General features: G+C 38.7%; 2 protein-coding genes and 1 pseudogene across 2 annotated transcripts; 1 reads left to right on the top strand and 2 right to left on the bottom strand.

Moving 5' to 3' along the window:
• Positions 1–4,509, top strand: part of LOC141773598 (GTPase IMAP family member 8-like) — a 32,268-nt pseudogene extending 27,759 nt beyond the window's left edge.
• Positions 4,510–6,467: 1,958 nt separating this feature from the next.
• Positions 6,468–12,480, bottom strand: LOC141774497 (GTPase IMAP family member 7-like). The gene is made up of 4 exons (XM_074647207.1): positions 12,408–12,480; positions 11,221–11,378; positions 9,245–9,298; positions 6,468–8,293 (listed from the first exon to the last, which is right to left on the bottom strand). Exons 3-4 carry the CDS (start codon positions 9,264–9,266, stop codon positions 7,476–7,478), a joined length of 840 nt encoding a protein of 279 aa, XP_074503308.1. The 5' UTR covers positions 9,267–9,298; positions 11,221–11,378; positions 12,408–12,480; the 3' UTR covers positions 6,468–7,475.
• A 3,695-nt stretch (positions 12,481–16,175) lies between these two features.
• Positions 16,176–23,210, bottom strand: LOC141774496 (GTPase IMAP family member 7-like). The gene is made up of 4 exons (XM_074647205.1): positions 22,832–23,210; positions 21,644–21,802; positions 19,657–19,710; positions 16,176–18,078 (listed from the first exon to the last, which is right to left on the bottom strand). Exons 3-4 carry the CDS (start codon positions 19,676–19,678, stop codon positions 17,261–17,263), a joined length of 840 nt encoding a protein of 279 aa, XP_074503306.1. The 5' UTR covers positions 19,679–19,710; positions 21,644–21,802; positions 22,832–23,210; the 3' UTR covers positions 16,176–17,260.
• Between the last annotated feature and the right edge of the window lie 1,301 nt (positions 23,211–24,511).

The raw sequence follows: 24,511 nt of genomic DNA, 5'->3' as shown, positions 1-24,511 counted from the left end.
TGTATGATGGACTCGTCTGTGTTTCCTGTGAGTCGGCGACGCTCTGACCACAGATCAGTTTGTTGTTGCAGGACCGGCCGGTTCACTTCTTCTTCTCAAACATGTGATGTCACTTCCTGTACCTGCTCAGAAATAACGCTGATTCATGAATCCTCAAACCTCACAGGAAGCCTCCGTATCCCAGCATGCACTGCAGCTCAGCAGCACAGCTGATAGTGATCAGCACTCATCAGAAACCTGTCAGACTGAAGCAGTGTCAACATGAAGATCATCATCTTCATCTTCATCACGAGTGGCGGCGTGTCGCAGGTCAGTGATCTAAACCTCTAATTATAACATCCTGCACAGTGACGGCAGTTCTGTTGCTGCTGAACATTAAATATACGGGTGTTTCTACAACTCCGCTCACTTTTCAGTCTCCAACATTAAAAGAAATCAACATCTGTGAGTTTGAACCATCAGAGTCTGTAATACATATAAACATGAACACAACATGACATCTAGTGGTTCAGACTTTAATCTGTAACATGTTTATTTGTGATGGTTTAGTGGCCATTTGTAGCAAAAATCAACCTTAAATCAAAGGCCCACTGATGCACCATGGGTAATGTGGTTTACGCAGGCAAAAGAGTCCATTGTCCACGCAGAATGTTTGTGTTTCTGATGATTTAATTATCCAAAAAAGCAGAAAACGAAGCACAAAGAAAACATGGATGTCACTGCCACTCTTGTTCTGGTAAAAAAAAACATAAGCCCACCCAGGTGCATGCTGGTCCTATCTTCCTACTTACCTATATAACCTCGGGTACACCCACCGTTTACCCAATAAACAAATAATCAACATAAATAAATGTTACGTCCGAAAAGGAGTAGGAAGAAGTATTCGTTTAATGGTTGAGCCCCTTCTCCATGACTCAAACAATTAGCTCTATATGTATCATATAAACGTTTGTGACTGGTAGCCTATATTCCTTTTCTTGTTTCAACATCAATGTACAACATACATTCACATTGGGTATTAACGGGCATTAGTCTGACTAAAATACACATCCTGCTATTACACTAAACCTGGTCCATTAAATGAGCTCCATACAGCCCTGCAGCTGCAGACTGGAGGCCAGCAGGTTGTTTCTTTCTTTTGCTTTCTCTATTTATTTATCTGAACTTATTTCCTTGTGCAGCTGCAACAAACCGAATTTCCTGTAAAGGTTTATATTATATTATCTTACAGTCACTACTAAGTGACTGTAAGATAATATAATATATCCTTTACGGGAAACGCTGGTCTCCAACCATCGTTTAAAAACGTAACCAATTAAAAACCTCCCAGTGCACAAAAATAAATGTTTAACTGCAGTCTGTGTGACAATGGAGACAATTTATACAGGTCAAAAGTCCTCAAGATAACAACATTCACACATCTCATGATCAAAAACTCACATTGTGCAGAGCCAACGCCCGCGTGGAGATAAGAAATGTAAAGATGTAACAGCAGTCAGGAAGAAGAGATTCATTCATTTTCAAAGGAAACATCATCATCATCATCATCATCATCATCATCATCATCATCAGGATCTGTTTGGCTTCCCATCGAGTGCTGCAGTCTGTGAAGGTAAGACAGTTTTTTCAAGTTTAACTGTCTGAAGTAGAAGTGAAAGCATCAGTCTATTAATCTATTAGTCTGTTGTGAGAAAATGAATCAATAACAGTACTAATAATCGATCAGAGCAGAAGTAAGTCAGCAAAACAAAGTAGAGGGAAGAAAGTGATGATGTCATCGTCCCCTCGCAGTTATTATCCAATCATTTCACTAGAGATTAGATGGTTCATAATTAGATTAATAAACTAGACAATTAAATCAACTATGACAATAGTAACTAGACAGTGAAATAGTGATGAAATATACTAATGAGAATTTAAATCATCCATCCATTATCTTCCACTTATCCGGGGCTGGGTCGCGGGGGCAGCAGGCTTAGCGGGGTATTCCAGACGTTCCTCTTCCCAGCAACGTTTCCAGCTCTTCCTGGGGGATCCTGAGGCGTTCCCAGGCCAGACCAGATATATAATCTCTCCAAAGTGTTCTGGGTCTACCCCGAGGCCAGGCACGGATTATCCACCGGGCCGATTGGGCCGGTGCTGCTGGACTGTGGACTGCGCCTTCCGGGTGGGGAGTGAGTCACTGCGCCAAGTGAGGGAGTTCAAGTATCTCGGGGTCTTGTTCACCAGTGAGGGTATAATGGTGCGGCGTCAGCAGTTATGCGGGCGCTGTACCGGACCGTTGTGGTGAAGAGGGAGCTGAGCCGGAAAGCGAAGCTCTCCATTTACCGTTCCATCTGCGTTCCAACCCTCACCTACGGTCATGAGCTTTGGGTAGACCCCGAAAGAATGAGATCATGGATACAAACGGTTGAAATGAGCTTCCTCCGTAGGGTGGCTGGGCTCAGCCTTAGAGATAGGGTGAGGAGCTCAGACATTCAGAGGGTGTTCGGAGTAGAGACGCTGCTCCTCTGCGTCGAAAGGGACCAGCTGAGGTGGTTCAACATCTGATCCGGATCCTCCTGGACGCCTCCCTTTGGAGGTTTTCTGGGCACGTCCAACTGGTAAGAGGCCCTGGGGTAGACCCAGAACACGCTGGAGAGATTATATATCTGGTCTGGGAACGCCTCAGGGTCCCCCAGGAAGAGCTGGAAAACGTTGCTGGAGAGAGGGACGTCTGGAATTCCTGCTAAGCCTGCTGCCCCCGCGACCCGACCCCGCATAAGAGGAAGATAATGGATAAATGGATGGATAACTTATCATTATTATTACTGCCTTTATATTCTGTTTATGTGTACGTTCCATCTGCATGTTGTATATATGATGTCTTGAGGAACTTGAAAATAAGAAGATCTTGCTTTCCTGCTTTGGTTCCCGCCTTTCCAGCTTCAGGACGTCTGATTGTGACATTATTCATCATCAGCGATCTGTCAGCCAGCGACCAACAATCCTGTTTGTTGATCAATCTGAGGAGGCTCAACTGATTAGCTTGATAAAACGCTGCCATCCAGCCTTCAGTCTGACTCTGAATCAGTTCCAGCTGAGAGACATGGTATCAACAGGTAATATATTTCTTTTCTGAAACAAAACATCAACTAATGATTTAAAGGATTTCTTCAAATCTAATCACTTTAGTCAAAGTCAACCAAATGTAGGTCAATATGGCACCAGTGCAATACTGGGTTAACTTTACCTTGAGGGGCTACCGTCCAACACCAAAAACGTAAAGATCTCTACTTGGTCACCAGTTTATGTCTTTAACTGTCTTGTATAACCACATCATGAAGAGGTAATGTCTACAAAGACCAGCTAGAACCGGTTGTCCTTCCTGCCTATCTAAAGAAGATGAGGTTTGAGCTCAAGCACCCAAGAGCGCCGGGATTTGAAGCAAATTTTTGTAGTGGCCAAACTGTGGAATTACAACCTGCGGTCCGTGACATGATGCCATTGAACCAAAAAAAAAACTTTTTCCCACACACCTGCCCGTGCCGGAAGTCAGCCGTGTCCACCAACGTCCTGCCCGATTCCTATTCGGCCATGTCCGACGACGTCCTGCATCTCATTCCCTCATCGCAACCAAGAGATACTTTCAGTCACATGCTCTTGATCTCTTTAAATGTGACTCCAAACGAGAAAGACATACTTAACTATAGTTCTCTGAATCCTGGATGACCTCCAGAGACAGTTTATAATATCTAGATTTCTGTTTTTGTGCGTTTCATCAGTCCTCACACTGTCTCATGTAAAGAACTGTGTATTGTTTTATCAGCAGGTTCTGATGAGTGGAGGGTTGTCCTGATTGGGAAGACCGGGTCGGGGAAGAGTTCTGAACTTTCTGCGATATCTGTGACATCAGAATGCAGGAAAGAAAGAGGAGAGGTTGGAGGACAAAAGGTTGCTGTGATCGACACTCCAGGACTGTTTGGGACCAGTTTAACCCATGAAGACGTTTGGAGGAGGATCAAAATGTGCATCGGTATGTCCTCTCCTGGTCCTCACGCCTTCCTGGTGATTGTTCAGCTGGGCCGGTTCACAGAGGAGGAGAGACAAACCGTGAAAATGATTCAGGAGACTTTTGGTGGAGACGCCGATAAATACACGATGGTGTTGTTCACTTATGGAGACAAGCTGAAGAAACAAACCATTGAAGAGTTCATTTCAAAGAGCAAAGACCTGCCAGACATCATTGAGAAGTGTCACGGCCGTTATCATGTCTTCAACAATGAGGTGGACGACCCGTCTCAAGTCAGTCAGCTTCTAGAGAAGATAGACGCGATGGTCGAGGACAACGGCGGAACGTACTACACCACAGAGATGTACAAGAGAGCAGAAGAAGAAACACTGAGAGTGGGCTAATTTTCAAAAAATGCCCCACTTTCTAAAAATGTCTTAATTTTCTGAAAAGAATTGTCCTAATTTTCTAAAAATGTCCTAATTTCTAAAGTTTTCCTCACTTTCTAAAAATGTTTAAATTTTCTAAAAATAAATGTCCTAATTATTCAGATTCTGGTTTTTTTTTCCCATTAGTACTGGGTACTTTTCCATTAACTCTAGATGCCATTGTCTCCAATCTGTCGTGCCTTCAGACTATAATAAAAAATAGTATAATCTGTTAACAGATGGACAGCTCTACCATTATTATGAACATCCATCCTAAATGTCTTTTCCTCTTCCAGAGTATTCAACGTGCTCCTCCGACTCACTTTTTAACAGAATTAACTAGCACGACTGTATTTGGAACAGTCGGCGCTCAAGGCTTCACTTAACCCTGTTGTACTTACCTTATGATGCCGAACCTCCAGGGATACTATTGGGCTGCTAAGCTATGGTGGTTACATCATAGACATATATAAATAGACGCCGCATTGAGTCCTGGATCATACTTCAACGTGGGCGCCATATTTGACCTGGCAAGACTGGCCTATACAAGTGAATGGGGGAGCTGCTGTTTTTCTGGATAAAAAGCACTATAACGTCTACTTTTCTCAACTGATTTGTTATTATTATATTCAAACGTTTATGATACATGTGGAGTAACGTTGAGTTAACGTTTCGATTGTTTTTTTCTTTTCCCAAAACATTTGGTGAAAAACTGTTCAAAACATTACTAGCTTCCGGTCCATAGATCACCGGTCTGTCCCTCGTTATGGTAGGATTCAATCAATTAATAGGTAATTATTAAAGGGTCGTATGTAATATTACATCTTCCTTTCAGAATTGTTCTCATTATCAAAACGTTTGTAACTTAGCTCATCAGATAAGCGTTCGTTATTGTTAAGCTGTTAGTTTATAGATATGTTATGCATAACATAATATTGCAAACAATAAAGCTGATGGCATGTCTGAACAGTACGTTAACTCTCGGCAATATTTAACGTTAGCTAATTTTTTTTATTCAACGCTATCTTAAGTTCCTTTAGGTGCGCTAACATGTTGTGGAGATTAACTAGCAGCTAACGTTACACAACTTAAAAGCCATCAATTGGTTTTGAAGTTACAATAGTTAAAGTCATTTTGCCATGGGTAACGTTAACTTTAGACACAACGTTCCTTTGCCTCTTATTCTGATTGCTCTTATTAGTATGTTAATGATAAATGCCTGAAAATGAACATAATAGTAACTGCAGTAGCAGTGTTAGAGGTAATGATTGATGATCGCTAAAACAGAGAAAGACATTTCATTGTACTTCATATTATATTATATTATATTATATTATATTATATTATACAGGGACCTCTCTACAAGTATCAACCTTAAACAAGGAAAATAAGTCAAAGTTATACTTGACAAACGTGAGTTTTAACAATTCCAAATTAATTATTTTCTATCCCGTCAGTAATTCAGTTCACGTCAGCCTACGGTACACACTCGTCTCCTGAGTGTCCAGCAGCGATTATAGCTCAACTATCCAGATTCTAAGTAACTGGAGACAAAACTTTATTTTGTCTACTCCTCGTAGATCATAAACCCTTTAATATAATAACGACTCGTTGAAATCGGTTGAGAAATGTAGACGTTATAGTGCTTTTTATCCAGAAAAACGTCCCTGTTCACTTGTATAGAGTTAAAGGCCTTAGAGTCTTGCCCTGTCCAATATGGCGCCCACGTTGACGTTTCGCCACAGCGGGCTGAAAAGTCCAATGCAGCGTCTATGTATATAAGTCTATGGGTTACATGAGGTAGGTTTGTTGGGAACCCTCCCAGCATGGACAGTTGTGTAATTATCTGTGTTCCTGCTTTGTTTGTTCCACAACGTTTACACATTTTTATCCATGTTAAACATTATAATACCAGTGAATGTGATGTTGGAGCATGATGGGTGAGATTCTCCCCAGTGGACATGAAGTAAACCTTTAGTTGAAGGTATTTTATTGATTATTAAAACCGTTTCCAACATCAGGATGCTTCTTCAACTGCTCTCCATCACAACCCTCCGTCACCATGGTAACAACAGACAAACAACAGCATCACACAACAACACAACAGATTAATCCAGCTAGTATATCAATTAAATGCTGCTTCACTTTAATACACTTAGACACACTTTTATACAGATACATGTACAAACATTGAATACATAAATACAAATAATCCTGACGTCATGCTTTAAAATATCCCCTATACCAGTTTATTATTATTATTAAGAGCATATTTTTTATTTGTGCATATTTGTCATAATCCAAGTGAAAGGTTAATTAAACCGTTTATTAATACAAGTGTATGTTTTATTGATAAATTTAGATTATTTGTGTGTATTTTGCATAATCTGAGTGTACTCCAAAAACATGTTTTATTAATCCGAGCATAGCTTATTAATTCATGAATATTTTTTATTAATCATGCATACTTTTCATTAACTTAGCACATGGTTTATTAATCCATGTGTAAATTGTATTAATCATGTATATGTTTTTTTATGTAATGTTCATTTACGAACCTACTTGTTATTAATCTCTGCATATTTTTTAAATTGTGCATAATTTTTTTATAATCCAACCTTTTGGTTGTTTAATTTGATTATGCATTTCATTAAACTGTGCATATTGTTTTATAATCAATTATGAGTTGTTTTTTTCAGTCATAAATATTATTTATATACTGACATTTCTTTTTTTTAACTTTTTTGGCATTTTTTATTAATTGTGTGTATTTTTTATAATTCGTTGTCCGTTTTATTATTTATAAACAAACACTGTAGTGGTTCAAATAATGTTTATATATATATATTACGTGCATTCATTATGTTTATTTCCTGTCATATTTGTTTATTTATTGTAATTATTAAAAGCCTGTAACCTGTGGATTATCTAAAGCAGTCTTAACACTACTACAGTACATGAAATAAATCATAAATGATTGAACATTATTTTCTTATTACGCTCAGCAATTATTAGAGATTTTGTATCTTGCTGTTAAACCAGATAGCTTCAGCTGCTCAGCTGATTACACAGTTTGGAGGCATTATGATGGGGGGTTGTACAGCATTTCGTTGTTCAGCCCGAGCTCTTGCTTCAGCCTCATATTTTAGTTTCAGCATTTCTTTTTGCATCTCAAACATCTCCCCAGTGAATTTGGCTTTCAGTTCCTCCAGCTCTTTGTTCCTCTGGACATCCGACTCTTTCAGGATTTGTTCTTTATCCTTCTCTATTTCTTCCTCTGCTCTCTTGTACATCTCTGTGGTGTAGTACGTTCCGCCATTGTCCTCGACCATCTCGTCTATCTTCTCTAGAAGCTGATTGACTTGAGACGGGTCGTCCACCTCATTGTTGAAGACATGATAACGGCCGTAACTCTTCTCAATGATGTCTGGCAGGTCTTTGCTCTTTGAAATGAACTCTTCAATGGTTCGTTTCTTCAGCTTGTCTCCATAAGTGAACAACACCATCGTGTAGTTATCTGCGTCTTCACCAAAAGTCTCCTGAATCATTTTCACGGTTTGTCTCTCCTCCTCTGTGAACCTGCCCAGCTGAACAATCACCAGGAAGGCATGAGGACCAGGAGAGGACATACCGATGCACATCATGATCCTCCTCCACACGTCTTCATTCTTTAAACTGGTGTCAAACAGTCCTGGAGTGTCGATCACAGCAACCTTTTGTCCTCCAACCTCTCCTCTTGCTTTCTTGCATTTAGATGTCACAGAATCTGCAGAAAGTTCAGACTCAAAAGCTTCTCGACCCAAGATGGTGTTTCCTGCTGAACTCTTCCCCGACCCGGTCTTCCCAATCAGAACAATCCTCCTCTCATCAGAACCTGTCAGACACAAATACACAGAACTTTACATGAGACAGTGTGAGGACTGATGATATCTGATGATATTTGAAGAATCACAGATGTCATGATTACATGTTGGATGGAGAGAGGTATGGTTCTGGTTTTAGTGAACATCCATCCAGTCGGAAAGATTCGAAAGCTACCTACGAAACGTAATAAACGATAATTCATGTATAACCCACGTAATCAATTTGCATGTAATCCACGTAATCCTGAGCTCAGACGGGTGACGTAGTATGAAGAGCGACAACAGCGGGGCTGTTAGAGGGGTCATGGGAGTTTGCCCATCCAGTCTACATGTGTTTTGTGGACTTGGAGGTTTATGACCGTGTCCCCCGGGGAGTTCTGTGGGGGGTACTGCGGGAATCAGTATACTCGGCACAAAGCCAAACTTGTTTCCGGTGGGTGTTGGCTTCTGCCAGGGTTGTCCCTTGTCATCGATCCTGTTTGTGATTTTCATGGACAGGATCTCAAGGTGCAGATGGGGGGAGGAGAGTGTCCCTTTTGGGGACCTCAGAATTGCGTCTCTGCTCTTTGCAGATGATGTGATTCTGTTGGCTTCATCAGACCGTGACCTTCAGGACGCACTGGGGCGGTTTGCAGCCGAGTGTGAAGCAGTCGGGATGAGAGTCAGTACCTCCAAATCTGAGGCCGTGGTTCTCTGCCAAAAAACGGTGGATTGCACCCTCCGGGTTGGAGCCCCAAGCGAGGGAGTGTAAGTACCTCTCACAGTCTATCACAAGGAAACAGAGGATGCTGCTTTACGCTGCACGTCCTGAACCAACCAGCAGATGGAGCTGCTCACCTCTCCTATAAACCAGCTGACTTCATCCTCTGGTTACTACACCCAAATAAAAACATGATCCCAGTGCTGTAATATATAGTTATTTCCCCCCTGACATCCAGGTTGCTGAAATAGAAATGTGTTACCTGTTGATGTGTAGGATGCCATGTCTCTCCGCTGGGACAGATTCACAATCAGAACTGTAAAATAAAACCGTCTTTAAGGTCTCATGGCACTTTACTCAGGACATCATATGTACGTATTTAACACCATGCAGACAGAATATAAAGCCAGTAATTATAATAATAACCGTTTACACATGTTGTTAAAGAAAGTTCAGTGAAGTCAGACATTTATTTAAAATCAGGACATGAGGATATTTACACCTAATAACTAGAATCTTTGATTTTTACTGCAGTAAGACCAGAAAAACAAGATTTGTTGTTGCTTAAATAAAATTAATAAGTAGGTAATTAAATAAATATGTTTTTATTATAACGCTCTCTTCCAACTCGATAATATCTTTTAATATATTCTGAGTATTTGAAAGCCTCTTTTATTTATTTCAGGATGACATTTTAAACTCTGTTTCTGACCAGCTTTTGTCTGAGCGATAGAAGAAGAAGGCATACTTTACTTTAATACACTCATGCATTAACAGGCCCTATATTCACATGAATGTAGTCTACTCCGTCAGCTACCGGTCCACTCTCAGAGCTGGACACTCTGGACCCAACCCAGTCCCCATGGACCGAGCTGCTGCCGTATAATTACTGATCCGGCCCCCAGTACATTAGTTTCATCTTTTAAACAGTCTTTTATAAACTGTGGAGGACGGAGCCTGACAAAATAAATAAATAAATGACTCGATAAATAAATAAATATATCATTAAATGTTGCAAAAATAATATTAAAAATAAATGTAGCCATTAAATAATTGATAACATGGGACATAAATGGATATTTCTGTTTTAATTTGCTTCTTTTGTTTATTTATCTTTGTATTAATTCACTTATTTATTTTTTATTTATTTATTTTTGCATTTAATTTGATATTTTTTATTATTTATTTTAAAATGTATGTATTAATGCATTTATTAATTTATTTCTGCAGGATTCTCCCTTTGCATTTGAACCCTTATTTATTTCCCCAAACTTTATTTCTGTATTCTTTTCTTCATAGATTTCTTTATGCATTTCTGCCTAATTATGAAAAATAAATATAAAATAAATAATAAAAAAATTAATAAATGCAAAAATAAAGAAATCTATTTTTAAATTAATAAAAATAAATACATTATTCTTTATGCATTTCTGCCTCATTATAAAAAATAAATGTAAAATAAATAGACATTTTTAAATCAATAAAAATAAATACATAAATAAATTAAAAGGAACATTAAACAGAAGAGTAAATAAATAAGGGAATTAATACAAATAAATAAAATGAAAACAGTAATATCAATTTATGTCACATTTTATCAATTAATGGCTACATTTATTTTTAATATTATTTTTGCTACATTTGATGACATTTATTTATTTATTTATCGAGTCATGTATTTATTTTTGATTTTGGCAGGCTTTGTCCTCTATATCGTTGGTGTGTTTAGTTGCATCCGTTTTCCTCATTATTGTATCCTATGAAGCACTTTGTAAACATTGTTTTTAGTAAAGTGCTATAGTCCTGGGTGACAACGAGGCGTTCCGAGACCAGGCCAGATCTATAATCTCTATCCCGGGGTCTCCCACCAGCTGGACAGAAAACCTCCAAAGGGACAAAGGAAGGCGTCCAGGAGGATCCGGATCAGATGTTGGACCGGTGGCTCTAATAGGATATCTGAGCTCCTCTCCCGGTCTCTGAGGACCACCAGGTGAGGGTTTAGACCAGCTTCAGCTCCCTCTGAACCACAACAGTCCAGTACCACGCCCGACCCACCTCATGATGTCATGCTCCATTAACCCAATAGAGTTTTATAATAAACTGATTTTATCCACACACTTCTGTGATCGATTATTAATACTGTTATTGATTCATTTTCTCACAACAGACTAATAGATTAAAAGATTAATGGTTTCCCTTCTACTTTAGACAGTTAAACTTGAATAAACTCTGTCTTACCTTAACAGACTGCAGCACTCAATGGGAATGGGAAGCCCAACAGATCCGGATGATGATGATGATGATGATGATGATGATGAGATGATGAGATGATGGTCCATGTGGGCGTTCACTCACTCACAGATCTTAAAGGAGTCCTCCTGATGGTCAGCCTGAAACTAAAACAACCATCTTATATCCTCTTTTTTTATTCCCCACATTCTTATTCCTGGTTAAACCTGTCGCCTACATTACCCACGATGCAGCTCTCCTTCTGACAGTGTGTGGTAGATTGTGGTGTGTTATGCTACCAAGGAGTATAGAAGCAAAGAGATGAAACTTTGCTAGATGGCGCTGCGGTAGCGCCGCCGCCATTTTGGACGTAAAACGCCAATGAGTCTGTGTCCATGGATGTCTAAAGAGACGTCTGTAAATCAGAGGATCTTTTTTTTTTTAGGTAAATCAACTTCCCAGTAGGAACACTTAAATATCCCTCATTTAAATCATTATGTACTAAAAGTTGTAAAATAAACTAAAAGCTGAATCCAGAGTTATTTTCCTCGCCATAATGAACGGTCATCAGACCCACGGGACTGCACCGCCCTGCACGCTCATATGACATATCTGCTTCTGCCAGCTTCCTGCTAGCTGTATGCGGCTGTAGTAATGGATATATTGGCTGTAATCCATCACTTTTATGTAAGGGATAATGTACAGCGAGCCGGTCATTGTTGTGAAAGAATCCCCGACATGGTGATGCTGCAAAAAACAACATTTACTTTCTGAAATTGTCCTCACTGTGAAGGTTAAACTTCAGGTCCCCACAAAGATATTTAGACAAACACTCACTGTTCATATAAATGCATTGGATGGCTGCTCCTTCCCATCAGATCCTCAGAGACAAAACTCAGTTTGTCTGCTCTGTTTCATCTGATGTTAAAGTCCAGATATGACAGTTCAGAGTTAGAGGCTTTAAAGAAATACAATATATAAACTAATACCCACATCACAGGAAATAAACATAATGCACAAATGAATGGAACGTACGCTCAGATTAATAAACTGTACGATCGGAGTATAAAAATAGACGATGAATGATTCTAATACTAAAACAGATTATAGAAAACACACAAAAAATCTGCACAGATTCATGACTGTAAAAAACATTCATTGCTGTTTCTGCTGCTACGGGCATTTTTAAGTCTTACCAATGAAATTTTGGATTTGTCTCGGCCAAAAACCAAGATGGTGATGGACAAACACCAAGATGACAATGGCCAAAAACCAACATGGAGGCGGTCAAAAACCAAGATGGAGACTGCCAACACATGTGATGTCACTTCCTGTACCTGCTCAGAAATAACGCTGAGTCATGAATCCTCAAACCTCACAGGAAGCCTCCGTATCCCAGCATGCACTGCAGCTCAGCAGCACAGCTGATAGTGATCAGCACTCATCAGAAACCTGTCAGACTGAAGCAGTCTCAACATGAAGATCATCATCTTCATCTTCATCACGAGTGACGGCATGTCGCAGGTCATTGATCTAAACCTCTAATTATAACATCCTGCACAGTGACGGCAGTTCTGTTGCTGCTGAACATTAAATATACGGGTGTTAATACAACTCCGCTCACTTTTCAGTCTCCAACATTAAAAGAAATCAACATCTGTGAGTTTGAACCATCAGAGTCTGTAATACATATAAACATGAACACAGCATGACATCTAGTGGTTCAGACTTTAATCAGTAACATGTTTATTTTTTATGGTTTAGTGGCCATTTGTAGCAAAAATCAACCTTAACTCAAAGGGCCACTGATGCACCATGGGTATTGGGGTTTACGCTGGCAAAAGAGTCCCTTGTCCACGCAGAATGTTTGTGTTTCTGATGATTTAATTATCCAAAAAAGCAGCAAACAAAGCACAAAGAAAACATGGATGTCACTACCGCCCTTGTTCTGGTAAAAAAAAAACATAAGCCCACCCAGATGCATGCTGGTCCTGCCTACCTACCTATATAACCACCGGTACACCCACCATTAACCCAATAAACAAATAATCAACATAAATAAATGTTACGTCCGAAAAAGAGTAGGAAGAAGTATTCGTTTAATCGCCATGACTCAAACAATTAGCTTAATATGTATCATATAAACGTTTGTGACTGGTAGCCTATATTCCTTTTCTTGTTTCAACATCAATGTACAACATATATTCACATTGGGTATTAACGGGCATTATTCTGACTAAAATACACATCCTGCTATTACACTAAACCTGGTCCATTAAATGAGCTCCCTGCAGCTGCAGACTGGAGGCTAGCAGGTTGTTATTTCAAAGACCTGCCTGACATCATTGAGAAGTGTCACGGCCATTATCACGTCTTCAACAACGAGGTGGATGACCCGTCTCAAGTCAGTGAGCTTCTAGAGAAGATAGACGAGATGGTCGAGGACAACGGCGGAACGTACTACACCACAGAGATGTACAAGAGAGCAGAAGAAGAAACACTGAGAGTGGGCTAATTTTCAAAAAATGCCCACACTTTCCAAAAATTTCTTAATTTTCTAAAAATAAATGTCCTAATTTTTCTAAAAATGTCCTAATTTTCTAAAATATTTTGTCCTAATTTTCTAAAAATGTCCTCACTTTCTAAAAATGTTTACATTTTCTAAAAATAAATCTCTTAATTTTCTAATAATAAATGTCTTAATTTTCTAAAAATGTCCTAATTTTCTGAAAAGAATTGTCCTAATTTTCTAAAAATGTCCTCACTTTCTAAAAATGTTTAAATTTTCTAAAAATAAATGTCCTAATTATTCAGATTCTGGGTTTTTCCCATTAGTGCTGGGTACTTTTCCATTAACTCTAGATGCCATTGTCTTCAAGCTGCCAGGCTTTTACCCCTTCGGCTACCTACTTAGACTCCAGTCGTTTCTAGGCCACTAAGTGGCTACTGATCCGAGTTACTGTTTATCTTCCGTCTGTTCCTGATTTTCTGTCACCATTATCTTCTTGTTGGGTGCTTGGATACAAAAAAAACAAGTGTTTAGTACAGAAAAAGACAGTTATTAAATGGTTCATTCTACCAATGTTAGCTTACATTAAGCTGGAATTTATTTTCCACAATAGAATCTGTCGTGCCTTCAGACTATAATAAAAATAGTAAAATCTGTTAACAGATGGACAGATCTACCATTATTATGAACATCTATCCTAAATGTCTTTACCTCTTCCAGAGTATTCTACGTGCTCCTCCGACTCACTTTTTAACAGAATTAACTAGCACGACTGTATTTGGAACAGTCGGCGCTCAAGGCTTCACTTAACCCTGTTGTACTTACCTTATGATGCCGAACCTCCAGGGATACTATTGGGCTGGTAAGCTATGGTGGTTACATCATACATATATACATAGACGCCGCATTGAGTCCTGGATCATACTTCAACGTGGGCGCCATATTTGACCTGGCAAGACTGGCCTATACAAGTGAATGGGGGACCTGCCGTTTTTCTGGATAAAAAGCACTATAACGTCTACTTTTCTCAACTGATTTGTTATTATTATATTCAAACGTTTATGATACATGCGGAGTAACGTTGAGTTAACGTTACGATTGTTTTTTTCTTTTCCCAAAACATTTGGTGAAAAACTGTTCAAAACATTACTAGCTTCCGGTCCATGGATCACCGGTCTGTCCCTCGTTATGGTAGGATTCAATCAATTAATAGGTAATTATTAAAGGGTCGTATGTAATATTACATCTTCCTTTCAGAATTGTTCTCATTATCAAAACGTTTGTAACTTAGCTCATCAGATAAGCGTTCGTTATTGTTAAGCTGTTAGTTTATAGATATGTTATGCATAACATCGCATTTAAAACAAAAATATACGATAACGTCACAAGTCTAATATCGCAAACAATAAAGCTGATGGCATGTCTGAACAGTACGTTAACTCTCAGCAATATTTACAGTTAGCTAACTTTTTTTTATTTAACACTATCTTAAGTTACTTTAGGTGCGCTAACATGTTGTGGAGATTAACTAACAGCTAATGTTACGCAACTTAAAAGCATCAATTGGTTTTATGTTACAATAGTTAAAGTAATTTTGCCATGGGTAACGTTAACTTTAGACACAGAGGTATTTACTAACGTTACTATTTCCCTCTTATTCTGATTGCTCTTATTAGTATGTTAATGATAAATGCCTGAAAATGAACGTAATAGTAACTGCAGTAGCAGTGTTAGGGGTAATGATTGATGATCGCTCAAACAGAGAAAGACATTTCATTGTACATCATATTATATTATATTATATTATATTATACAGGGACCTCTCTACAAGTATTAACCTTAAACAAGGAAAATAAGTCAAAGTTATACTTGACAAACGTGAGTTTTAACAATTTCAAATTAATTATTTTCTATCCCGTCAGTAATTCAGTTCACGTCAGCCTACGGTTCACACTCGTCTCCTGAGCGTCTCGCAGCGATTATAGCTCAACTATCCAGATTCTAAGTAACTGGAGACAAAACTTTATTTTGTCTACTCCTCGTAGATCATAAATCCTTTAATATAATAACGACTCGTTGAAATCGGTTGAGAAATGTAGACGTTATAGTGCTTTTTATCCAGAAAAACGTCCCTGTTCACTTGTATAGAGTTACAGGCAAGTATTGCCCTGTCCAATATGGCGCCCACGTTGACGTTTCGCCACAGCGGGCTGAAGCGTCCAATGTGGCGCCTATGTATATAAGTCTATGGGTTACATGAGGTAGGTTTGTTGGGAACCCTCCCAGCATGCACTGGGGCAATACATTCATGGACAGTTGTGTAATTATCTGCGTTCCTGCTTTGTTTGTTCCACAACGTTTACACATTTTTATCCCTGTTAAACATTATAATACCAGTAAATGTGATGTTGGAGGATGATGGGTGAAATTCTCCCCAGTGAACATGAAATAAACCTTTAGTTGAAGGTATTTTATTGATTATTAAAACCGTTTCCAACATCAGGATGCTTCTTCAACTGCTCTCCATCACAACCCTCCGTCACCATGGTAACAACAGACAAACAACAGCATCACACAACAACACAACAGATTAATCCAGCTGGTATATCAATTTAATGCTGCTTCACTTTAATACACTTAGACACACTTTTATACAGATACATGTACACATATTGAATACATAGATACAAATAATCCTGACGTCATGCTTTAAAATATCCCCTATACCAGTTTATTATTATTATTAAGAGCATAATTTGTATTCGTGCATATTTGTCATAATCCAAGTGAATGGTGAATTAAACCGTTTATGAATACAAGTGTATGTTTTATTGATAAATTTAGATTATTTGTGTGTATTTTGCATAATCTGAGTGTACTCCAAAAACACATGTTTTATTAATCCGAGCATACAGTTTATTAATTCATGAATATTTTTTTATTAATCATGCATACTTTTAATTAATTTAGCACATGGTTTATTAATCCATCTGTAAATTGTATTAATCATGTATATGTTTTTTATGTATTGTTCATTTACGAGCCTACTTGTTATTAATCTCTGCATATTTTTTAAATTGTGCATAATTTTTTATAATCCAAGCTTTTGGTTGTTTAACTTGATTATGCATTTCATTAAACTGTGCATATTGTTTTATAATCAATTATAATGATTTTTTTTTTCAGTCATAAATATTATTTATATACTGGCATTTTTTTTAAAAACTTTTGACATTTTTTATTAATTGTGTGTATTTTTTATGATCCGTTGTCCATTTTATTATTTATAAACAAACACTGTAGTGGTTCAAGCGTATGTTTATATATATATATATTACATGCATTCATTATGTTTATTTCCTGTCATATTTGTTTATTTATTGTAATTATTAAAAGCCTGTAACCTGTGGATTATCTAAAGCAGTCTTAACACTACAGCACATGAAATAAATCATAAATGATTGAACATTATTTTCTTATTACGCTCAGCAATTATTAGAGATTTTGTATCTTGCTGTTAAACCAGATAGCTTCAGCTGCTCAGCTGATTACACAGCCTGGTTGCACTATGTTGGGGGGTTGTTGAACATTTCGTTGTTCAGCCATAGCTCTTGCTTCAGCCTCAAATCTTAGTTTCAGCATTTCTTTTTGCATCTCAAACATCTCCCCAGTGAATTTGGCATTCAGTTCCTCCAGCTCTTTGTTCCTCTGGACCTGCGACTCTTTCAGGATTCGTTCTTTCTCCTTCTCTATTTCTTCTTCTGCTCTCTTGTACATCTCTGTGGTGTAGTACGTTCCGCCGTTGTCCTCGACCATCTCGTCTATCTTCTTTAGAAGCTCACTGACTTGAGACGGGTTGTCCACCTCGTTGTTGAAGACGTGATAACGGCCGCGAGACTTCTCAATGATGTCTGGCAGGTCTTTGCTCTTGGAAATGAAATCTTCAATGGTTTGTTTCTTCAGCTTGTCTCCATAAGTGAACAACACCATCGTGTAGTTATCTGCGTCTTGACCAAAAGTCTCCTGAATCATTTTCACGGTTTGTCTTTCCTCCTCTGTGAACCTGCCCAGCCCAACAATCACCAGGAAGGCATGAGGACCAGGAGAGGACATACCGATGCACATCTTGATCCTCCTCCACACGTCTTCATTCTTTAAACTGGTGTCAAACAGCCCGGGAGTGTCAATCACAGCAACCTTTTGTCCTCCAGCCTCTCCTCTTTCTTTCTTGCATTTAGATGTCACAGAATCTGCAGAAAGTTCAGACTCAAAAGCTTCTCGACCCAAGATGGTGTTTCCTGCTGAACTCTTCCCCGACCCGGTCTTCCCAATCAGAACAATCCTCCTCTCATCAGAACCTGTCAGACACAAATACACAGAACTTTACATGAGACAGTGTGAGGACTGATGATATCTGATGATATTTGAAGAATCACAGATGTCATGATTACATGTTGGATGGAGAGAGGTATGGTTCTGGTTTTAGTGAACATCCATCCAGTCGGAAAGATTCGAAAGCTACCTACGAAACGTAATAAATGATAATTTATATATAACCCACGTAATCAATTTGCATGTAATCCACGTAATCCTGAGCTCGGACAGGTGATGTAGTATGAAGAGTGACAACGTCCCTGTATGGAGGAGGTCGGGGTGGATGGATGGGTTCCAAATACACCGGCCTTATTTGTTGCATAACTTCCGTACTGAAGTAGTGCCACTTCTGTAGTTATTTTAACACAAATGCTGATTTACACAGTACTTTACATGAGACAGTGTGAGGACTGATGTGACCTGAAGAATCACAGATGATTACAGGTTGGATGGACGAACATGTCAGGCTTGGTTGGCCCAGGGGTCTCCTGAAGCAGCAACCAGGGGGTCAGGAAAAAGGACGAGGCTGTGGAGAAGGGGGAAGCCTCATCATATCCTTGTTAGAGGTCTCTGAGGTAGTCAAAAAGCTCCTTAGCGACAAGGCGCCGGGGGTGGACGAGATTCACCCTGAGATGCTGAAGGCACTGGACATTGTTAGGCCATCACGCGCCTCCTCAGTGTCTTGTGGAGGTCGGGGACAGTACCTGTGGAATGGCAGACCGGGGTGGTGGTTCCCATTTTTAAAAAGGGGTACCGGAGGGTCTGCTCCAATTATCGGGGTATCACAGGAAAGTTTTTTTCGACCGATTGTCGAACCTCGGATTCAGGAGGAACAATGCAGACTCTGTCCTGGCCGTGGAACAGTGGACCAGCTCTTTACCCTCGCGGGGCTGTTAGAGGGGTCATGGGAGTTTGCCCATCCAGTCTACATGTGTTTTGTGGACTTGGAGGTTTATGACCGTGTCCCCCGGGGCGTTCTGTTGGGGGTCCTGCGGGAATCAGTATACTCGGCACAAAGCCAAACTTGTTTCCGGTGGGTGTTGCCTTCTGCCAGGGTTGTCCCTTGTCACCGATCCTGTTTGTGATTTTCATGGACAGGATCTCAAGGTGCAGATGGGGGGAGGAGAGTGTCCCTTTTGGGGACCTCAGAATTGCGTCTCTGCTCTTTGCAGATGATGTGATTCTGTTGGCTTCATCAGACCGTGACCTTCAGGACGCACTGGGGCGGTTTGCAGCCGAGTGTGAAGCGGTTGGAATGAGAGTCAGTACCTCCAAATCTGAGGCCGTGGTTCTCTGCCAAAAAACAGTGGATTGCACCCTCCGGGTTGGAGCCCCAAGCGAGGGAGTGTAAGTACCTCTCACAGTCTATCACAAGGAAACAGAGGATGCTGCTTTATGCTGCACGTCCTGAACCAACCAGCAGATGGAGTTGCTCACCTCTCCTATAAACCAGCTGACTTCATCCTCTGGTTACTACACCCAGATAAAAACATGATCCCAGTGCTGTAATATATAGTTATTTCCCCCCTGACATCCAGGTTGCTGAAATAGAAATGTGTTACCTGTTGATGTGTAGGATGCCATGTCTCTCCGCTGGGACAGATTCACAATCAGAACTGTAAAATAAAACCGTCTTTAAAGGTCTCATGGCACTTTACTCAGGACATCATATGTACGTATTTAACACCATGCAGACAGAATATAAAGCCAGTAATAATAATAATAACCGTTTACACATGTTGTTAAAGAAAGTTCAGTGAAGTCAGACATTTATTTAAAATCAGGACATGAGGATATTTAGACCTAATAACTAGAATCTTTGATTTTTACTGCAGTAAGACCAGAAAAACAAGATTTGTTGTTGCTAAAATTAATAAGTAGGTAATTAAATAAATATGTTTTTATTATAACGCTCTCTTCCAACTCGATAATATCTTTTAATATATTCTGAGTATTTGAAAGCCTCTTTTATTTATTTCAGGATGACATTTTAAACTCTGTTTCTGACCTGCTTTTGTCTGAGCGATAGAAGAAGAAGGCATACTTTACTTTAATACACTCATGCATTAACAGGCCCTATATTCACATGAATGTAGTCTACTCCGTCAGCTACCGGTCCACTCTCAGAGCTGGACACTCTGGACCCAACCCAGTCCCCATGGACCGAGCTGCTGCCGTATAATTACTGATCCGGCCCCCAGTACATTAGTTTCATCTTTTAAACAGTCTTTTATAAACTGTGGAGGACGGAGCCTGCCAAAATAAATAAATAAATGACTCGATAAATAAATAAATATATCATTAAATGTTGCAAAAATAATATTAAAAATAAATGTAGCCATTAAATAATTGATAACATGGGACATAAATTGATATTTCTGTTTTAATTTGCTTCTTTGTTTATTTATCTTTGTATTAATTCACTTATTTATTTTTTATCTATTTATTTTTGCATTTAATTTTATTTTTTTATTTTTGGCATTTATTTTTTATTTATTTTAAAATGTATGTATCAATGCATTTATTAATTTATTTCTGCAGGATTCTCCCTTTGCATTTCAACCCTTATTTATTTCCCCAAACTTTATTTCTGTATTCTTTTCTTCATACATTTCTTTATGCATTTCTGCCTCATTATGAAAAATAAATGTAAAATAAATAATTTAAAAAAAAGAATAAATGCAAAAATAAAGAAATCTATTTTTAAATTAATAAAAATAAATACATAATTCTTTATGCATTTCTGCCTCATTATAAAAAATAAATGTAAAATAAATAAAGACATTTTTAAATAAATAAAAATAAATACATAAATAAATTAAAGGGAACATTAAACAGAAGAGTAAATAAATAAGGGAATTAATACAAATAAATAAAATGAAAACAGTAATATCAATTTATGTCACATTTTATCAATTAATGGCTACATTTATTTTTAATATTATTTTTGCTACATTTGATGACATTTATTTATTTATCGAGTCATGTATTTATTTTTGATTTTGGCAGGCTTTGTCCTCCATATCGTTGGTGTGTTTAGTTGCATCCGTTTTCCTCATTATTGTATCCTATGAAGCACTTTGTAAACATTGTTTTTAGTAAAGTGCTATAGTCCTGGGTGACAACGAGGTGTTCCGAGACCAGGCCAGATCTATAATCTCTATCCCGGGGTCTCCCACCAGCTGGACAGAAAACCTCCAAAGGGACAAAGGGAGGCGTCCAGGAGGATCCGGATCAGATGTTGGACCGGTGGCTCTAATAGGATATCTGAGCTCCTCTCCCAGTCTCTGAGGACCACCAGGTGAGGGTTTAGACCAGCTTCAGCTCCCTCTGAACCACAACAGTCCAGTACCACGCCCGACCCACCTCATGATGTCATGCTCCATTAACCCAATAGAGTATTACAATAAACTGATTTTATCCACACACTTCTGTGATCGATTATTAATACTGTTATTGATTCATTTTCTCACAACAGACTAATAGATTAAAAGATGAATGGTTTCCCTTCTACTTCAGACAGTTAAACTTGAATAAACTCTGTCTTACCTTAACAGACTGCAGCACTCAATGGGAATGGGAAGCCCAACAGATCCGGATGATGATGATGATGATGATGATGATGATGATGATGATGAGATGATGGTCCATGTGGGCGTTCACTCACTCACAGATCTTAAAGGAGTCCTCCTGATGGTCAGCCTGAAACTAAAACAACCATCTTATATCCTCTTTTTCTATTCCCCACATTCTTATTCCTGGTTAAACCTGTCGCCTACATTACCCACGATGCAGCTCTCCTTCTGACAGTGTGTGGTAGATTGTGGTGTGTTATGCTACCAAGGAGTATAGAAGCAAAGAGATGAAACTTTGCTAGATGGCGCTGCGGTAGCGCCGCCGCCATTTTGGACGTAAAACGCCAATGAGTCTGTGTCCATGGATGTATAAAGAGACGTCTGTAAATCAGAGGATCTTTTTTTTTTTAGGTAAATCAACTTCCCAGTAGGAACACTTAAATATCCCTCATTTAAATCATTATGTACTAAAAGTTGTAAAATAAACTAAAAGCTGAATCCAGAGTTATTTTCCTCGCCATAATGAACGGTCATCAGACCCACGGGACTGCACCGCCCTGCACGCTCATATGACATATCTGCTTCTGCCAGCTTCCTGCTAGCTGTATGCGGCTGTAGTAATGGATATATTGGCTGTAATCCATCACTTTTATGTAAGGGATAATGTACAGCGAGCCGGTCATTGTTGTGAAAGAATCCCCGACATGGTGATGCTGCAAAAAACAACATTTACTTTCTGAAATTGTCCTCACTGTGAAGGTTAAACTTCAGGTCCCCACAAAGATATTTAGACAAACACTCACTGTTCATATAAATGCATTGGATGGCTGCTCCTTCCCATCAGATCCTCAGAGACAAAACTCAGTTTGTCTGCTCTGTTTCATCTGATGTTAAAGTCCAGATATGACAGTTCAGAGTTAGAGGCTTTAAAGAAATACAATATATAAACTAATACCCACATCACAGGAAATAAACATAATGCACAAATGAATGGAACGTACGCTCAGATTAATAAACTGTACGATCGGAGTATAAAAATAGACGATGAATGATTCTAATACTAAAACAGATTATAGAAAACACACAAAAAATCTGCACAGATTCATGACTGTAAAAAACATTCATTGCTGTTTCTGCTGCTACGGGCATTTTTAAGTCTTACCAATGAAATTTTGGATTTGTCTCGGCCAAAAACCAAGATGGTGATGGACAAATACCAAGATGACAATGGCCAAAAACCAACATGGAGACGGTCAAAAACCAAGATGGAGACTGCCAACACATGTGATGTCACTTCCTGTACCTGCTCAGAAATAACGCTGAGTCATGAATCCTCAAACCTCACAGGAAGCCTCCGTATCCCAGCATGCACTGCAGCTCAGCAGCACAGCTGATAGTGATCAGCACTCATCAGAAACCTGTCAGACTGAAGCAGTCTCAACATGAAGATCATCATCTTCATCTTCATCACGAGTGACGGCATGTCGCAGGTCATTGATCTAAACCTCTAATTATAACATCCTGCACAGTGACGGCAGTTCTGTTGCTGCTGAACATTAAATATACGGGTGTTAATACAACTCTGCTCACTTTTCAGTCTCCAACATTAAAAGAAATCAACATCTGTGAGTTTGAACCATCAGAGTCTGTAATACATATAAACATGAACACAGCATGACATCTAGTGGTTCAGACTTTAATCTGTAACATGTTTATTTTTTATGGTTTAGTGGCCATTTGTAGCAAAAATCAACCTTAACTCAAAGGGCCACTGATGCACCATGGGTATTGGGGTTTACGCTGGCAAAAGAGTCCCTTGTCCACGCAGAATGTTTGTGTTTCTGATGATTTAATTATCCAAAAAAGCAGCAAACGAAGCACAAAGAAAACATGGATGTCACTACCGCCCTTGTTCTGGTAAAAAAAAAACATAAGCCCACCCAGATGCATGCTGGTCCTGCCTACCTGCCTATATAACCACCGGTACACCCACCATTTACCCAATAAACAAATAATCAACATAAATAAATGTTACGTCCGAAAAAGAGTAGGAAGAAGTATTCGTTTAATCGCCATGACTCAAACAATTAGCTTAATATGTATCATATAAACGTTTGTGACTGGTAGCCTATATTCTTTTTCTTGTTTCAACATCAATGTACAACATATATTCATATTGGGTATTAACGGGCATTATTCTGACTAAAATACACATCCTGCTATTACACTAAACCTGGTCCATTAAATGAGCTCCCTGCAGCTGCAGACTGGAGGCCAGCAGGTTGTTATTTCAAAGACCTGCCTGACATCATTGAGAAGTGTCACGGCCATTATCACGTCTTCAACAACGAGGTGGATGACCCGTCTCAAGTCAGTGAGCTTCTAGAGAAGATAGACGAGATGGTCGAGGACAACGGCGGAACGTTCTACACCACAGAGATGTACAAGAGAGCAGAAGAAGAAACACTGAGAGTGGGCTAATTTTCAAAAAATGCCCACACTTTCCAAAAATTTCTTAATTTTCTAAAAATAAATGTCCTAATTTTTCTAAAAATGTCCTAATTTTTCTAAAAATGTCCTAATTTTCTAAAATATTTTGTCCTAATTTTCTAAAAATGTCCTCACTTTCTAAAAATGTTTACATTTTCTAAAAATAAATCTCTTAATTTTCTAATAATAAATGTCTTAATTTTCTAAAAATGTCTTAATTTTCTGAAAAGAATTGTCCTAATTTTCTAAAAATGTCCTCACTTTCTAAAAATGTTTAAATTTTCTAAAAATAAATGTCCTAATTATTCAGATTCTGGGTTTTTCCCATTAGTGCTGGGTACTTTTCCATTAA

The sequence above is a fragment of the Sebastes fasciatus genome, chromosome 9, assembly GCF_043250625.1.
Source record: "Sebastes fasciatus isolate fSebFas1 chromosome 9, fSebFas1.pri, whole genome shotgun sequence".
Taxonomy (NCBI): Eukaryota; Metazoa; Chordata; class Actinopteri; order Perciformes; family Sebastidae; genus Sebastes; species Sebastes fasciatus.
The sequence above is the reverse complement of the archived record's forward strand: the minus strand, read 5'-3'. Positions and strand labels throughout refer to the sequence as shown.

What these genes read in the sequence shown, in the direction of transcription:
- LOC141774497 (XM_074647207.1), bottom strand. Translation starts at nt 9,266, where the DNA reads ATGGCATCCTACACATCAACAG. An exon ending in GGCATCCTACACATCAACAG is followed by an intron (nt 8,294 to 9,244) that starts GTAACACATTTC and finishes TGTGTCTGACAG; the next exon opens with GTTCTGATGAGAGGAGGATT.
- LOC141774496 (XM_074647205.1), bottom strand. Translation starts at nt 19,678, where the DNA reads ATGGCATCCTACACATCAACAG. An exon ending in GGCATCCTACACATCAACAG is followed by an intron (nt 18,079 to 19,656) that starts GTAACACATTTC and finishes TGTGTCTGACAG; the next exon opens with GTTCTGATGAGAGGAGGATT.